At 40.1% G+C, this 18,650-nt stretch overlaps 2 protein-coding genes and 2 long non-coding RNA genes across 4 annotated transcripts in view; 3 read left to right on the plus strand and 1 right to left on the minus strand.

Moving 5' to 3' along the window:
• The first annotated feature begins 686 nt into the window (after positions 1 to 686).
• LOC118422722 (T-complex protein 1 subunit theta-like) lies at positions 687 to 15,524 on the plus strand. Its single transcript, XM_035830444.1, is given in 17 exon segments — positions 687 to 842; positions 1,558 to 1,648; positions 7,069 to 7,148; positions 7,618 to 7,749; positions 7,859 to 7,928; positions 8,155 to 8,228; positions 8,230 to 8,284; positions 8,572 to 8,633; positions 8,795 to 9,004; positions 9,654 to 9,827; positions 10,127 to 10,214; positions 10,555 to 10,670; positions 11,380 to 11,451; positions 12,023 to 12,115; positions 13,171 to 13,242; positions 13,674 to 13,793; positions 14,320 to 15,524. Coding segments are annotated over 17 exon segments (1,638 nt in total). The 5' UTR covers positions 687 to 782; the 3' UTR covers positions 14,389 to 15,524.
• LOC118422723 lies at positions 2,440 to 5,848 on the plus strand. Its single transcript, XR_004831951.1, has 3 exons — positions 2,440 to 3,067; positions 3,716 to 3,756; positions 4,583 to 5,848. It is a non-coding gene; the product is annotated as an uncharacterized LOC118422723 (long non-coding RNA).
• Positions 5,092 to 6,577, minus strand: LOC118422724. The gene is made up of 2 exons (XR_004831952.1): positions 6,317 to 6,577; positions 5,092 to 5,773 (listed from the first exon to the last, which is right to left on the minus strand). It is a non-coding gene; the product is annotated as an uncharacterized LOC118422724 (long non-coding RNA).
• Positions 15,525 to 17,889: 2,365 nt separating the features above from the next.
• Positions 17,890 to 18,650, plus strand: part of LOC118423603 (immunoglobulin superfamily member 10-like) — a 6,749-nt gene continuing 5,988 nt past the window's right edge. The window contains exon 1 of the mRNA XM_035831829.1: positions 17,890 to 18,285. The gene's annotated coding sequence lies outside the window, so the exon portion shown is untranslated. The remainder of the gene's footprint in view (positions 18,286 to 18,650) is intronic.

The raw sequence follows: 18,650 nt of genomic DNA on the forward strand, positions 1-18,650 counted from the left end.
GCGGGCAAAGAGAAATCCTGACAAAAGCCCTACAAAAACGCCCATAAATACGTATAAAAGAAGACAACTGGAACCGAATCTCTGCTTGGAGAGTATGGGCGGACGCAAGATGATTGGTCGAGATTTTGAATAGCATATTTGGCATTATACCAACGTACGTGGCCTGGTGGCCTCTGATAAGGTTATCATATCTTGACAGAGATGTCATGGGTGGAATGGGATCGCACTACTAAGATCCCTGAAGTAACTTTAATACAGGTGTATGCCTCTTGCAATGGTTACATACATGCTAATACATTAACAACGTCATCGTCCCTTAAATCTATAACGTTAACGTTACTTCCTGAAGATGAGACAGAAATCAAACGAAAATGTTTCATGAAAATCGTTTTCCATGCCGCCTTATATTGTGTCGTTTGGTTATGAATTGAGGTTCAACGAAACATTGATCCCGGACAAGGCTGTTTAACTGTGGCTGTTTACAGTCAGTCAATGTGTATCTAACGCCTCCTAGCGGTTGTCAACGCCATGACCTAATTTGGAGGTAACCGGAGGCTACCTTAGGAGTTTTCATGCTCCAGATTTAACCATCTATTTAGCCACATAGAAAATAAAGTTGGCAGTCAAATATTAAAATTCTCCTAAACTTTATGGTACAATATTAACATATGAAATTTTTGACGAAAAATCACACAGATTTATTTGCGAAGGTGAGTCGTAAACCCTAAAGTAACCTTTTGTAACCCGAATACGACACAGTCACCAGTGCACAAGAATCCAAGATGGCGATGCGCGTACCAAAAGCGCCGGGTCTGGCGCAAATGCTAAAAGACGGCTCCAAGGTAAGGTATTTGCCTTCAAAAAGGACTCTAAAAGAAACCTGAACATGTATTTAATCTTGATGTGTGATCTTACAGGTCTAGGTCGCCGTATTTTGTCGTCTCTCTTTGTGACTTTTGTGGGTATGTGATCTGCACGTGCAGCTTGCTAGAACATTCTACACAAATCGTGGGAGGGGGGCACAAATTATTCCCCCTTACATTCGTTTTATTTCGGGCAATATGGGCAAAAATTGTCCAGAGTATGGACCTGAACAAGAACAACATATGATACAGTTATCAAAGGAAGTACCCAGCTTGAGAAGTCAAACTGATAAGCAAGTATCAGACCATGAAGTCATGTCATTTTTTTTGCAAGTCAGGCATATCTGCTCGTTCTTCTGTATCTTTTAACATTTTAAGTTTTATGTTGCAAATCGTTGAAGACATCTTCCGGATGGTTCATCGACAGTAGACAGTAAAACCACTATAAGGGCTTGAAAGACAGAGTCGAATAAAATTTACCTACCATAATTTTCTCTCGTGAATAGAATGTAATTATATTATATTAATGTACATTGTTCGGTTCGACAGATCCCCTAAAGAAAATTCAATTTACCAGTACATGATTTTCACTAAGCGAAGCTGATCAGCCTGATTTGACTGAAATATGAGCAGATTTTCTCTACACATTAGTCATTAACTTGATTAAGCATGTGTGTGAAATTTCCATCTTCAGACATACCATGGTCTGGAGGAGGCTGTGTACAGGAACATTGATGCCTGTCGTGAGCTGGCCAAAACGACGCGGACTGCCTACGGACCCAACGGTAAGGTTATGAAACAGTCTCCTGGGAATCGAACCCAGGTCCTCCAGCTTACATGTACTAACTCATCACCAAAACCATTAGGCCAAAAGGTTCTGACCAGTTGGACTGGTCAGTTGGTGGTGCTTGAGCCACACTGTTACACTAGGTTCCAAAAATATTTCTGTTAGTACAGGTAGAGTTAGGTTTGAAAGATTTAGATGTAACATTTAGTTATAACCAGGTGCCACCATGTGCCTTTGAATATATTGACTGTATTGTGTTATTGAGTAGAGCAGTCATAGTTATTCTGGTTGACTAATTCAGTTTTTGACCTTCGTATTTGCTTCAAAGATAATTTCATTGTTTTTTTTTTTCATTATGAAATAAGGTGTTATTTTACTATTTTTAGCAACACTAACATTTAGCTCAACTGTGACCACCAGTTTGAGCACGTATTGTAATGTCATGGAAATAAGTAGATTCTTCTTCATTGGTTTATTGGTTGTTGAAAGCCAAGAAGCTCACACTTAAAGGGGCATTCCACTCCAGAAGCGGGTATCATAATTCATCAGAGAATAAATTGTTATGCTTGAATCAACCTCCTTGGTCAAATGTACCATGAGTTGAAGCCTGAACGCAGGGTGTGCATTATAGCGATCGACTTCTTGAATTCCCCGCTAGTCCCTTACCAACAATCCCAGAATTCAATGCGCATGGTGTGTTACGGACGGGCTGGATCGACAAAGCCGCCAAGGACTCTTCCAGTTGAAAAGGTTGGTACTGGCATGAATTTCGATGTTAGATGCTCAGAATTGCTTTTAGGGCTAGAATAAATATGTGTGCACAACCTCTATCAGAACTGGTAGGCAAACGCGTTCCAATCATTATTTGCGGGCCATTCTGTAGCGATCTGCCAATATGTAGATAGTCATTTTTAGATAGCAGAATGGTCCGTAAAAAGTTGCCAAATTTCTGTATTCCGAGGTTCGCTGAGCATCAGACTTTTTGTGTACCTTCCTAAATGTCCGATAGTAATTTTACCGTTTTCGGTTTGCTCTCACTCACTCAGCGTACCGAGATATTGGGCCCGAAACTGACCATGAAAGTAGCGTGTTTACTGTTAGCGGCGTCATTTTTAGCCTCCACCAGGCCTTGCTACGGGGGTGCGTGGATCGTACAATTCGGGAAAAAAATCGGGAATTGGCCAAGGGAATCAGTCCACGATTAGATTCACATTTCCCCTCCACGGCCGACCAACCTCTCTGGTAGCAAACCCTTGCCTTTGGCAAATTATTCTCCTTATGAAACCAGCGTAGTCAGTCTGGTATTGAGGCTATCCATTTTTTGTTTTGACATACGTCACATGCACGTGTATGGCGACAAGCGACTACTTTCAGCTCTCACTACAGTGCTAAAATCTCTGCATCCCGGAAAGCTAAGGTCTTCAAACGTTTTGTGTACATTCCTTAACTGTTTGATAGTAACTCGACTGCTTTCGTTAAATTTGTAGTTATACCGTTTACGAGAAATTGGGCCTGAAATTGACCTTGCATTCAGAGTGTTTTCGGCTAGCGACGCCATTTTTTGTTGACATGTGATGACCTAGTTTACTACAGTGATAATATCTCTGCATCCTGAAAAGCTAAGGTCTTCAAACTTTTTATGTGCATTCCTAAATGTTTGATAGTGACTCGACTACTTTTGTTAAGCTCGTAGTTATACCGTTTACGAGAAATCGGGCCCCAAAATCGGCCTTGCATTCAGAAGTGTTCACGGCCACGCCATAATTTTTGTTGACATACGATTACCAAACTTTTACATTGTATTCAAGTGCTAACATCTCTGTATTCCCCAAAACTACGGTCTTCAAACTTTTTGTGTACATTCCAAAATGTCTGGTAGTCACTCGACTGCCTGTAGTTGTACAATTTACAAGAAATTGTTCCCAAGGTTGGCTAAGATAGCAGACACCACCGGAAGTGCAGGATTTGCAGAATTCCATAGCATGCAATAATGTCATAGAGTTCCATGTCTTTAAAATTATGCATGAACTGGTGCATAACTGCCACTTCTGTTTTTGTTTGATAGAAAAGAGAAGGACGTGGTTGAGGAAAAGCCCAAGTCAAAAGGTAATTAATTTTTAATTTCATTACTAGTAGAAAAGTGTCCTCATGTGCCTACTTACATGTATGTATATTTATTTCTTAAAATGACAACACTGGATTTGTCAAGGGACATGATATGTTTGGTAAGATTACTTGTTCTGGTAAAAAAGATTGACAGAAGTATATGATTTGGGCTAATGGACTAGGCACTGGTATACCTTAAAGTCAAACCAAAATATTTACTGCACTAACAGATTTTGTAGTGCATGCCAAATTTAATCATTATCATGACAAGCTTATAATTGCTTCTTTCCTGGGAGTGACTCTGAAATTAATATAAGAAATGTTCTCTGTTTTGGCATGTAAAAGAATATGTGGCTACTATACTGTATAGTAGCTAGTGTAAATCTATATTTAAAACCTTTCAAATATCCGATTTAAGAATTATAGTCAGTACAGTAATATATATTGGGTGCAGAAATGTGCTAAGCACTGTTATAAGTGATATATTCTTTTGTAGGCAGCCCAGAAGCCATTCTTGCTTGCTTGCATGTTTTGTGTTTTGCATGCTTGATGGATGTTATATTCAGAAAAGCCATCCTGGAGTTGGGTGATGTTGTAATACTAAGATCATACTAATAGTTCATGTATGGTCGATTTCAGCAAAAGGTTGACATGGAAGAGTCAGTTTTTGCATGGAAAGGGAGATGGAGTTTGTAAATTTCAGCCTCTCTTGTTATTCATGATTGTCATTTTTAACATAGATGCAAATGTGGCCTAGTATTATTTTGTCATCAATGAATATCTTAATCACAAGAACATTGTTGACTTCAGAATATATTCTTTGCAGTTGACCTAAGGCAGCGGTTGGACTACAGTAAGAGGCTAGGAGACTATGTGGTCAAAAACATCTATGAGAAGAAACAGGACTACACTTTCAAAAAGAAAGGTGTTGAAGGCTGTCATACACAGGCGTCGGGAGTTTTGTGGTGGCTAGGTGCTCCAAAAGCCTGACTTTCCAGGCCAGACAATGAAACTGCAATTGCACAGTACCGTTCAAGATTTACAGGCTAGTAAACGAGTCTCGTTTGGAACTCTACTGTTTTCATGGTCATGTTTTCTCATTTTTGTTATGTTTTTTTTAGCATACATGCTTTATATGACAAAACTACATGTAGTTTCTGTTTTGAACGTTTCAAAACTGCTGCTCCTATTTCTCTTAGACACAAGAAATGTGAAAATATAAATATTAATTCATGAACATGCAACTTGAACATGTTGGCAGTATATGTACTGATTTTATATGACAGGCTATATTATTATGTCAATAACTGAATAAGGACAAGTTCACATTGTATATCCAGTGGATCATTTTATTCATAAATATCCTGCCTACATATGTCAGAAACAAATGCTGTTTTACAACAATATATGTGTGTCCACCAAAGTTTTCCCTACCTATTTTTGAAAATTACACAGAAATGTAATTGTATATTGATATAATATACATGTCTTTCTTGCTGTATATCTAGTTCAAAGGAATATGAAAATAAGGATACTTAATATGTTCAAGGTTTCTATTTGGCCTGTTGTATAAACCATAAATAGGTAGATAAATTTATACAGGTGAGGTAGATAGATGTCCGCATTTGGTTGAATGCACCTGTTATAGTGCAAATGATGTGGAAACTGTGTAACACTGTTATCAAGATTGTTTTATTTTAGCAGTAAAGCCTCACCCTCATTCTAATTCTAACCCCAAGCTTAACAAGAATGGATAACCCTAACAGTAAAAAGTTAGTACAATACAGATTTATAGATCACTCTCTGGTTTAACGTCAGATCAATTTAGCAATTGAACATGTGGTGGCGAAATATCTTAACAGGAAAATGTCCTATGTAATTAGTCTCATCTTTATAGGGATAAGTCTGTCTTATTTTGGTGACTGCACAGGCTGGAACCACGCGCCACACTGATCTCCCAAGATGATTCTTGTGGACCCAGCACGAAAACTGTCTGTACGCTGACAGTTGTAAGATTCTGGGAGAAACAAAAATGCATGTAAATTGTAATGTTATATTTTTTTTGTATTAAAAGATTGCAACAAGTACACTGCTTGCCATTTTGTTTCAATCTGGTTATTTTCAGATCTTGGTATTGCCCTAACAGCCCCCCCTCCAAACATTTCCAACTTTTCACACTAAATTGGTGGCACAAGTTATCACAAAACTGTCCATTTCTTCACACAAAAAGTACCGGAAACGAGGTTTAAAAACTTTTAGGTGCACAACATATCAGGTAATATACTGTAGTGAAAAAAGGTTCCTGAAAAATTTTAGTATGATTCATACTTACTAAGTTCAGAATGGTGCAGGTAAAATTTGTCTGGTGCAGGTAATTTCCAATGTTACCTGCACCAGTGCAGGTATACAAAAAAACAGTATTTCGAGTCCTGCTAATAGATTTATATACAGGTCACAAATTCGACCACATGCGGCTATGTTTCCTTAAGCTCACCATCGTGCGACCCCACACACAGATCGTGCAAAATAAATGGAACAGAAACACAAAATCTACATTTACCTATTTCTCAATAGCTCCCTGACATCTTCCAGTCCAAGTCATTTTGTCACTGTAGATAATATAAGTGCAGTTTTCAGTGCAGACCTCATGAGACGGGATGGAATTCCTCGTGTAGCTTGACGCATTTCAGCTGGCTACGGCCGCTCCCGACGCCCATACCGCTGCGATCGGGGTTGCTGTGGTCCACGGGATCTGTCAGCTCACGAAGGTCGTGGCAACACATACACTCACACACTGTAGGCTGCAGTTGTAGTCTCGCATCTGCACCATATGCTTCTTGGTGCTAGCATGCATGCAACCCTCCGTCTCGTAATCCCGGCCGTCTCATGCCGCCTCTGGTTGCGTGGCGGTCCCAGCAAAGGCTTCTGCAGGCTGATTGTTCTCATCGCTACTCTCCGACTCTTCAGAATCACGTTCAGGCTCATATGCGTATGGCATAATGTAGTCTGGGTCGAACTAGTCTGAGCCACGGCCGCCTGAGTCCGCCATGACACTTTGTCGTCTGCTTCGTGTTTTGATCTGTGCGGATGCCCATATTTGGAAAACCCGTGACGTCAGGTCAAAGCCGAGAATTGGAAGCGGTCCCGTATGGGGGTTCATAGGTTTAGAACAGTGTTTGGTCGAAAAGTCAGTCGTGGTGATTTAGTCAAAAGTCGGGTGCATTTGTATTCCGAAGAGTGTAATATATATGGGAAAAATACCCGTTTCATGAGTGGAATCCCCCTTTAACCAATCATAATGTGTTTTAACAGGAATGAATAAGATGGTGATCAACCATCTTGAGAAGCTGTTTGTGACCAACGATGCAGCCACCATCATGAAAGAACTAGAGGTGAGTCGGCTGGTCCCATCTTTTTTTGAAATGATGCTTTTTTTAAATACAATTTTGAGCAGACAGGTTTAGCACACTATTAGCAATGGGAGCTACAAACGTAAGAATATACATTTGTGATATATGTGAAAGGTCCTTCTGTCAAAATTTGACCACAGTCTATTCCTTCTGATTTTCTTGCAAACAGTAACCTTCCTAAGATGCATTTACTTGAAATGTAGACATTGTCACCTTTACTGTAGACTAGCTAAAATACAACCAAACATGATTTTCAGAGGTTTCTGATAGTATGGTAGCATTTAACATTTATCTACTAGTTTGTAAAGATCTATGACGTGATGATGATACATTGACATGGTATACCAAAGTTATGTCCAAAGTCTATTAGAATTTGTCATAGTTAATCCTTTTCCCAAACCTTGTCAGAATCATGTATAAATGATCCCATCTTTCTGTCATGTTTTCCCAGGTCCAACACCCCGCAGCTAAGATGATCATCCTGGCCTCACAGATGCAGGAACAGGAAGTCGGTGATGGCACCAACTTTATCCTGGTGTTTGCCGGCGCCCTCTTGCACAATGCTGAGGAACTGCTCCGAATGGTGGGTGGTTTTACAAAACTGAAAAAAACTCATTTTGTAGTGTGTTTAACTTTGTTCTCTTTTTGTTGTGATCATCACAGGTTTAAGTGTAGGTTCTTTTTCTGCACAGGGTTTGTCTCCAACAGAAGTCATTGATGGATACAACATGGCAGCAAAGAAAGCCCTTGAAATCTTGCCAGGTAAGAAAAATAATTCTCTGGTCATAAAATCTAAAATTTTGCAGGTTTCTAGATCTTCAGATATATGTATTGAAAAAATAGATAATTTAGTAATATTTAGTAATATTTTTATTATTCTAGTCTTGATGATTTGGCAGAGTCAACAATGATAACATGACTGTAATGGGTCATGTGACCACATGTTAAACGTGTTCTTTAATTTTAATGTCTTGTTCATCTTTAAAAGATCTGGTGTGCGGTGAAGTGAAGGACCTTCGGAAAAGTGAGGAGGTTTTCAAGGTCATTCGAACGGCGGTTGCCGAGCAAGCAGTACGGAAACGAGGACTTCCTCTCTAATCTCATCACCAAAGCATGCAGTAAGGCTTTTACTGTTGATTTCTTGCCACTTAAATGTTTTACTTGTAACTACATTTGTATGTATTGGTAGTTTATGTATGTATGTATAAACATGTATCAGAATATAAGTCTACAGAAGGAACATTTGGGAAACATGGGAAGTTATTGACATTTTCCTATTATTATTCATTGCATGACTACAGTATACACTATGAAGAAATTAAGGTATTTATGTAGCATACACTGCACATTGCTATCTGTAGTGATTGTTAAAGCTGCTCTGACATGTCTTGTGTTTTCCCTTTAGTTATGGTGCATCCCAAGAAGTCAGCTTTCAATGTGGACAGTGTCCGAGTCTGCAAAATGCTGGTCAGTGTTTAAGACCTTTTGGTCCCTTTTTCAGCTTGTTGAATAATTGCATTGTAACTCGTGTCTTTTGCTGTCACTATATTTTTTTTTGGTCATCATTTTAAGTGCATAGACTGAAAATGGAACAAAAGGTGTAAAGCCTATCACCTGTGTTACCGCAGGGCTGTGGAGTTTACCAGTCCACAGTTATCCAGGGCATGGTCTTCAAGCGGGAGGCAGAAAGCGACCTCGTCAAGGCCAAAGATGCCAAGATCGTTGTGTACACGTGTCCGTTTGACATGGGGAACACAGAGACCAAAGGCACGGTCCTCATCAAGTCTGCCAAGGAGCTGATGGACTTCAGCAAGGGGGAGGAAGGTCTGATGGATGCGGTAAGTTGGATTGGGTACATTCTACATAGAAAGTTTATTTGCAAGTTCATGCCCGTAGGCTAATTGCAAGTACATGGTAGAAACAAGATATGTATGTAACAATGAACTGTGATAAATATAATTATACAAAGAGACTACTTGAATACTAGTGTTGACTATATCTAGATAGGTTGGGTTTGACTTCTTTTTTGGAAGCAGAGGAAGACAAAGTGTCCCACTGTTTTTATAATTTGTAGGTTTTGTGATTTTAAGAGGAAAGTCAAGTTCTTAAGTACAACTACAACCACAGTTACAAACTGATCCATCTACTTGAATAACGTTATGTATCTTACCTCCTGGATGACTTTCTTAGACGATTTATAATCTGTTACGATGAAAGGAACTCTGCTTCTTCTTACTGTGTGAGATTTGTGGATTAGGTATTATTCTTTGGTTGACTATTCCTTTGCTGGTTGCTATGTGATGAAATGTTGCCATATTGAGAAACATAGAATGTTAATCTTGTGTAGGAATCTTTGGTAGATCTTTCTTTAAAAAAATGTTTTATTACTTTTGCATTAAAAATCATAAAGGAAATTTTGAATCATTGAAATCACCAAGCCCTGCAACAGTAACACTAAGAATATACTTTGCTTCTTCACACCTTAAGATGGTAAAATCGATAGCAGATACTGGCGCCAAGGTTGTCGTGTCTGGCGGGAAAGTGGCGGACATGGCGCTCCACTACGCCAACAAGTACGGCCTGATGGTGGTCCGGCTCAACTCCAAGTTCGACCTGCGCCGTCTGTGTAAGGCCGTGGGAGCCACCGCTCTGCCCAGGCTGGTAAGGATTATCACTGTGTCAGTACTGTACATGATGTAGTTTATCTCACTGTATGACACTGAGTGAGTTTGACTCCTTCTGGTCCAATGAGTGATTTTTTGAAAGCCTTTGATAGTTGTAAATGTAAGACTAAGAGTAAAAATTTCAGCATCTATCCTAATCTGCCCATAGGTAAAATCGTTACTGTTCAGAAGCTTTTATATAACCAGTGGTTATGAATTATGATGAGGAGTTTTCAGGACCTGGTTATGTAGTTTGAAGTACTGATAATCAATGGTTATGTTCTGTTGTCCATCCAGACCCAGCCCACAGCTGAGGAACTGGGCCACTGTGACATGGTCTACTCTGACGAGATCGGCGAGGACAAAGTTGTCGTCTTTAAACAAGGTTAGCAGTGTACCAACTTTAACAAACAACTCTAGATTACTGTGGACTTGAGTGTCAAAATCGACCATTCTTTGCATTGCTTTTCATGTAAATAAAGAAAATAACAGTATGTTAAAAACTTTTAGTTTTACTTGTCCCTCTGCATACATGAGTGCTTGTGAAAAGTAGTTGGTTTCAAGATTGATATTTTGCTGTTTTGTGTTCTGGTATATAGAATTCATGTATAAAACTACTCTTAAAAAAGCCTGTCCCAAAATGTTTATCCTATCAAATCTTGAGAGACATAGATAGAATGTGTGCCATGAGCTAAAGTACCTATTGCTTCACTGTTGCTGTACAGAGAAAGAAGAGAGTGCCCTGGCCACCATTGTCATCCGGGGTTCAACAGAGAACATCATGGATGATATTGAACGTGCCATTGATGATGGTGTGAACAACTTTAAAGTCATCACGAGGGTAAGACTCTTCTATATTGGTGTATGATTTTCACCCGAGAAATCTTTTTTCAACAGAAGATACCATAACATGTTTATGTTGATTATGCTCAGTGTCTTTATATGCTCCAAAAACTGCACTGGAGATAGCATAATCAGGGTTCTCCCCAGAATTTTTTAGTATAGTGGAGGGGCTGGCAAAAATAACCTGGACCAACGCGCTGCGCTTTCATGGAAATGGGTTCATTTTGCAATGACAGAGGGTGTCAAATACTACAAGTACAATATATTGTTGTGATTCCTTTGTTGTGAAGTGGCAAAACGACTATTGTTTTGATCATGGCTCATTCATAAGTTTTTGCAGACAACGCTGACTGGAAAAGTGATGCCACTTGGCACAAAAATCTGTGAATTGTCATTAATTTTAGCAAAACAAAGAAAATAGGGAAGAAACACACTAAATTTGAAAAGTAGTATAGTGGAGCTGGCTAGGAGTATAGTGGAGGGCCTCCCTTATTCCATCCTCTGGGGAGGACCCTGCATAATTCAGGATTATTAAAATTGATGCATAAACATATCATAATCAATCTATGAAACAAAGTTCCATTGATAGTTTCTTTCCATTTCTACACTGATTCTATCATAACTATTTCATGTCTGAAAAAGGCCACTCATAGTTTATGATAGTTGATGGATGATTCTAATTGAAACCTTCCTCTCCGTGATACCAGGACCAACGGCTGCTACCTGGTGCAGGGGCTACAGAGATCGAGCTGGCCAGGCAGCTAGCATCGTATGCAGAGGTAAGGGCTGTAGCATTTCAGTAACAACTCAACGCTAGACTGATTGCTTCACGGATGAGGTAGACGCTGATAAATGTACAAGTCTTATTACTCCTCTCTGTATTTGTTGGAGGAAATTATTCTGAACACTGTGTGTCCAGTATATAGATTTACATGTTGCTGTTGTTGTTCACCCTGTAGTGCCAAGTGGCTCATAAGTCAGATATGTTTCCTGCTGTTTCTGTAGCAGCGTATATTTTTACGGGGAGGGGTTACTAACCCTTCCCCTTTAACGTGCTCAAAACACCTCTTCAAACACAGAATCCCCATTTTACTTCCCTTCTGAAAGAGGGTTGGTCTCCATTTTAACGAACTAATTAGAACCAGAGGTTACACTGTGAGGTTGCTACCAGTTGGGCTACAGGGACATCCCAGCAGATTATATACTGTTACAATATTTGGTGACTGAAACAAATTAAATTTTCACACTCCTATTTATGTCTATTACCTAAGAAGACACCTATGTGTCCCTTGAATCTCCCTACATTAAAATGTTGCTGCCCTGTGTTCTGACTTCCCTATTTCTCCACAGACTTGCCCAGGTTTGGAGCAGTACGCCATCATGAAGTACGCTGAGGCATTCGAGTCACTCGTAAAAGCATTAGCAGAAAACTGTGGCATCAAGGTAAGCTTCCTGTTCCCTCAGCTTAGCATTAATTACTGGTAGATGTACATTAGGTTTGTTTATCTATTTCATCAGGATATTCAGGTCTCTTACTGGTGCTTTTCAATGATTTCTGGTGGGAGACCCCAAAAATACACGAGCACAGTAAAAACAATGGTCAACTAAGGCCCACTTCAAACAGACAACACTTATATAGTCGTGCGACTGTTATTGACTATTCGTTGTGGGCAACTGTTGTCTTTAGACATGCGTTCAGAGTATTGCGGGACACCCGCGGTGCAGGATTCCACTGCGGTGCGTGCGTGCGTGCGTGACCCACAGTGACCCCTTGCTTGCAAATTAAAAATGGCAGGAGAATTCTTCATTTTCGTCATGCAGCAGATTACTATTCTTTTGCTTGCAAACAAACATTGTCCCCAACAAAGAATGACACAGAGACGGGAAAATCTGGAATTAAAGCCGGCGTTCGTGGCCGCCGGTGGTATTACAGATTACTACTAGTATCATGAAGGATGTAGCCACTGGTGGTGGGGCATTGCGCTGGAACAGGCAGTTTCTGATGACAAAAATACGTTTCCATTACTGACTGCATGTATATTTACAGAGAAAAATGCCCTTTCAAATAGAAAAAAACATGCTTCAGGCTTATTAGCATATGATCCAGTCCCGTCACCGGCGACGATTTTTCTTTAGACATGTGAGGAATAGTCGCAGACCCCCCGCTGAAGGGTCGCGCGACTGGGTCCGAGGTGGTCGCACGATGATTCCATAAAAACCCTCGCACGACTATTTTGATCCTCTTTAGACAGCCTAAAAATATCGTCGCCGGCAACGTTGTCGACAACAACAGTCGCACGACTATGAAAGTGTTGTCTGTCTAAAGTCGGCCTAAAATGAACTGCATGTATTAGTATTGATCTTCGTGAACCTGGAGCATAGTCTAACTTACCAGTGTAACAATATAATTTGAGTGCCACTATGGAGTGGTTAAGTTTGATGTTACCAGTAGATGTTGTTGTAAATGTTGTAACATGTTTGCTTATTGCTTTCTCCAGAGCCAGGAGCTGATAGCCAACCTGTATGCTGAACACCAGCAGGGCAGGAAGAACGTTGGCTTTGACAATGAGGTAAACTTCTGTTCTCTCATGTGGGTTAGTCTGAGTAATTCATGTTTCTAACAGCCCCCAAGTTTGTGGTTCTTCAAGGGGTCCCAATTGACAGTAAGAGATTGTGTAAAACAGGCTAAGAGTTTGGTAAAGTTTGTGCAGGATGTTTGTACTGCATAAGCTGTAAACTGCCTCATGGCATAACACACCAGGTTTGTACTGAAGGGTACAAGCTGTACATCTGTACAGACTTATTTATCCACCCACACTGGAATGGGCTGACAATATAACATACTTTGTATATTAGAACTAATAACATTTGACCATACGTTGGTTTTATGTCTCATTACAAGCATTAAGGGAATACGATATCAGGTGCCATGAATACAATAGAAGCTGTCAATATGAATGTATGGGGACTTACTCAGATGTTATGTTACTGTGTCCCACAGGGGGAGGGAGTCGCAGTTAAAGATGTTGCTGAGGCCAATATCCTGGAGCCGTTCCTAACCAAGATGTGGGGCATCAGACTAGCCTCTAACGCCGCGGCTACGGTACTGAAGGTGGACCAGGTAGGGGAACCTTTTCTTTCATACAGAACTGGCCACATCTGCCAGATGGACAAAGTCACATTGATATTCTTAAGGTTTGAAACTTGCAGGTCTGGAGGATAAACAAGACCATGTATCTCTAAATCTTGCTGCTTCGTTTGCAAAGATCACAACTCTGAAGTTTATGTGCCGGTCCAAAAAACAAGTGAATTTGTACACCAAAAAGCAGTTACTCAAGCAACTGCATATGATTTTGGAAACGGCCAGATGTTTCAGACAGCCATCTGGTGTCTTTTATTAGTGACACTGAACAAAAACTTCTTTGAGATAGTTTTTATATCCTAGCTTTGAATGGATATGGAAAAGAGATCTAGTTGGAGAACAGATTTATCCTAACAATGAATTAATATGCAAAAGGGGAGGGGGGGAGGAAGACAAATTTTTGATAGACCAAGTGGATTTGTCATGGAAAAGATTTGGATCCTGATTTGGGAATGCATCAGTGGAGTGATTTAGTTTTAACCTTGTTTCTGTTGTTTTTCCACAGATAATTATGTCCAAGCCAGCGGGAGGTCCCAAACCCAGAGAGAAGGCAGACTGGGATGATGATGACTGATCTGGTAGCAACGTGCCTATCCTACAGGACTTTGTAGTCTAGCTTTCACCCGTGTATGTTTGAATTGGTATTTAATGATAGTACATGTAGCAGGGGACCACAAAGATGGAACGGAAAGGTGAAAAAGCCGTTAGTGTCCTGTGCGATTATTGTCCAGTTTTGAATCCACTGCAACTGTGGAAGAAGTTTGATGATAAACTGTCTGCCTTTTCACAATTCTGGGGACTGTGCAGAGAGATGGATCGAAGGAAGTATGAGATTACCAAGACATTATTTGCAAGAAACCGAAATGCCTCTGTGTTACTTTACATTTGCAAGGATTCCCTATATCTACTAAACATTTATTCATAGTTTCAAACGGGTGGTCGATCAATGGACATTAAAGTTCTTTTTTCATGACTAAAAGTGAAATACCTGCTGACATTTTGCAAACAATAAGTGCAGCCTTGTGTCAAACAGTGAATGAGGCCTTGTCTCAAATATTGCGTGGGATCTTGTCTCCTACTAGGTTAGAAGAATACAGTCCCAGACAGGATGAGGGGGCTAAAAACTCAGTCATGATTGGGACTGTATTCTTCTTGATGCAGCGCTGGTAGTCAGAAAACGTCACTATTACCCTCATGTCTTAGGAAAGTATCATATGGACTATTGAAATATTGCAAGTATGCCTTTGGTTGTTTGAAAAGAACTCTAATATCTCCTGTTCTGAACTTTGCATGACATTGGAAAATTTGATAGCATTAGCAACATTGAATTTTCTGTTTTTGTCACAAGTAATGTTATGTGTACAAATTGTTGAATCTCTATGATAGCAACTTTTGTATCATATTACATGTGTACTTCTCGTGGGGAAATATCGCATTCCAAATATGAAGTAGAACTTTTCAAATGTGCACATGAAGTTGTTCGCAGCATCGAAAGCCATACAGGTGCTAGATGTAGATCATTAGCTTTTCTACTTATTACATGTACTTTCTTTTCTATCAAAGGTGCATTTCCCCAGTTATATTGTGCTGTGTGTGTTTGTGTGATTATGAATTGTGACACCAAAAGACTTGTTAAGTGCAAGAACATCTTATGATGAATATTCAATGCTATTTGAAAGATTGAAAATAAATGACAAAATAACTGTCATATGGATTATTGTCAGTGTTTTTTTTACAGGAATATCTTCTGTAGTCAATCTTACACATAGATATACAACCAGTTTTATAAGCAGGTTTTATTTAGTCTTTCATTGATTCCAACCTCAGATATTTATATAGTAGAAATTGAGTTCAACATTGAGGAAAATGTAAACTTTCTCACTTTTTAAAAATTATTACTGAAAATAACTGAATTGTAACATCATGTCACACCCGTGGGACCAGATTCCTATTCAGCGAGGATCCTTTAACCAGTGGTCGAGTCAGTGGTAGCAAGGGAAAAGGAATAGTCTTTTTATGCCTGTACATTAGACTAGACAACACTTCCGATCGCCTTTCATCTTCTACAGCCTCGTACCAGCGCCCCCATGCGACCCATGGCGCTCTGTGCAGGACTTCGGGTGACGACTGCTTTGAAGTTCGGTTGACTTGAGAAACTCCAGATGAGGAGACCACCTTCGCTTCTGGGGTATTAGGCTCTGTATTTCTTCCTCGTCCAGATGCAACACTTGTCCTAGGATTCACTGGTATTTTGAAGGGCAGCAAAACTAGTGAAAAAGTTGACACTGATGTTCTTTGCGGTTTTGCGACGTTGCACGGTGAAATTGCCTCAGGTATTACACTTGTACGCACAGAACTGCCTAACTTGTCTGTCACAACGTCTGAAGATGTTGAAGACTTTCTTGAACGCCTACTTGATGACTTCTTGTGTTTCTTTGAGTCAGTTTTTTTCGTGGTTTTCCATAGTTTAACGTTTTCTTCTGTTCTACGGTGTGCCTCTGCGGCGTTGTCACGGTCAGAATTCAAAGTGCGCCGGCGTTCCGGCTTGTCGTCAACAATTGTGTCACTAGAGAGCGCTTTTTCTTCTCCGTTTCTCCCTTGTGGTTTCAGGTTAGAACTTGACGCCCTCCTAGAAGTTGTTGCAAACGATGGCTCGCAAAATGTGTCTCCAGCACCGTAATCCTCGCATATTTCCCGCGGTTGGTTCAAAGTGAAGTACCGAACTTTGACCTCCAGACATTTCTTCCAGTCTTGGCGGACTGGAGTCGAACTGTTCCCGGTACTTCTGTAGATGAAGGATGGAGGCGTTGACCGGTGATACATCGGACTGTCACGAGAGTCATAGGATAAAACTGTAACCTTGATGTTGGTAGGCTCGGACTTTCGACGCATCCTCAAGCCTGACATTGCGCCAATCCTTCAATAGATCTCGATAAAGTTAACTTTCCTCGAACCGGAAAATATAAAGATCAAGAGATCAAGATCAAGCCATTAGATTGTTGGTTATACAAGTAAGCAAGTTGTTTGTTTTTAACTGTTCCTTAGTAACTTGATTCTTATTATTAATTCTACGAAACGGTATTCTATAGACGCACTGACGTAGGATGTATAACATAGCGATCTTTCTTGCCTTTACAATTAACAGGTGAGTTGAGATAAAGATACTGGACCCACACAAGCATCATGTATATGTGCAACCCGTATATGTACGGGCTCAGCAGGACAAGGGTTAAGTTGCGGGACACAGAGTAAGTGTTTTACTTGTTAGCTTATCTATATATTCTATATTTTGCAGGTACTAGTATGAATTTGTTACATTAATTCTTATTTGGCGCCGACCTTTCATTATACAAACGGAAGAATTAAAACAAATGTCCCCATAATTCCATATCTACCCGTTACGAACAAGAAATTATGTACTAGCATACATGAATGTAGGTGGCGCTTTGACAGGGCACAGAGTTACACTGTGGGGATTTTTCAGGTCAATGGACAATGCCTCTTGCACACTATTGTCGTTATAAGAAAACACTGTCACAGAACACCTTACTACACTTAGCAGTCCACTAGTTCAAGCGAATAAACAACAGCTAATAAACAACAGCGAATGCATATCATATTGGTACATGAACAATATATTCAGTCTTAACTACTGACTGAACTACGTCAACTTGCTACACGAAATGGAATCTTATCTTTAAGCACACGGGAAGCACTCTTGAAGCTTTATACGCAAAGCATAATTTCATAAAAACAACGCAAGCTTTACGCATGCTTCGTGCTTAGAGACTGTCGGATTTTCGTGCAGTGAACGATCTTTATATTGATTCATTTGAGAGGGAAAACATATCTTCTTTTCATGGGAAAAACATGTCTCTCAATCTCAACATTTCCATCCGAGGTGCGAACGTGATCAGATGTTATCTGCTGCAATTAAGTGCAAATTTAGCCATTCTCTTTGTTCGCGGCCTCTGCCGGCTGTTACCATGTCGCCGATGACGCACTGATGACGTCAATGGATTATCCATCAGCCTAGATTTACCCGCGGCGTCTGTCAATTTCAGCACAATTAGATCTGTAATGTGAGCCCCGGGCAAAAACAAACCTGCATACAGTATAAAGGAGTATATTCACGTTCTAAATAAACAGAACATCTTATTGAGATAGCTTGCTAGATGATCCCAAGAACTAGTGTTTTATCATAGAGTTCATAAGCGCCCAGTACACTCAAGACTCAAGACAGTAGAATTTCAATACTAGTATACGCGCTGCTTGACAGAAAGCGTGATATTGGGGTTACGATTATAGCAATACATTTTACGGTAACAGGCCTACGTGGTGCAAAGGTACAGTAGCACATTGTGAACCCGAGGTGCAGTACGGTACTTTGAGATCTCTGCCATTTCACTTTTGGTTACAACTTAAGTATTTCATTCCACATCTGCAAATATTACGTGCAACGATGAGGACGGTGAGTGATTTTTTTGTGCATTCACGCTGACATAACGTTATGACCTGGTTCGTTGTGAATACGGGCGTTCTGCCACGTACAGTACAGCATGTACATGTACAGGTAATTTCGCTATATACTCGCTCAGAATAGACTCCGTTGCAGTCTTCGAAAGGGGCTGTTTTTTTTATTTTTTGGGTGCGTTGGTTCGCGATTTTCAACGTTGGTCGGGTTCTCTTGAACCCCCAAAGGGCCTTTGCCCAGGAAGATATATTGCTGAGAAAAAAAGGGCCCAAAAACCCCAATTTTGGTGATTTTCAAAGTGATGGCCCCCCATAAGCCTTTGAACGTCCTTTAAAAATACTTAATTCCTGAAATAATGGAAA

The sequence above is a fragment of the Branchiostoma floridae genome, chromosome 9 (genome assembly GCF_000003815.2).
Source record: "Branchiostoma floridae strain S238N-H82 chromosome 9, Bfl_VNyyK, whole genome shotgun sequence".
NCBI classification, from domain to species: Eukaryota; Metazoa; Chordata; class Leptocardii; order Amphioxiformes; family Branchiostomatidae; genus Branchiostoma; species Branchiostoma floridae.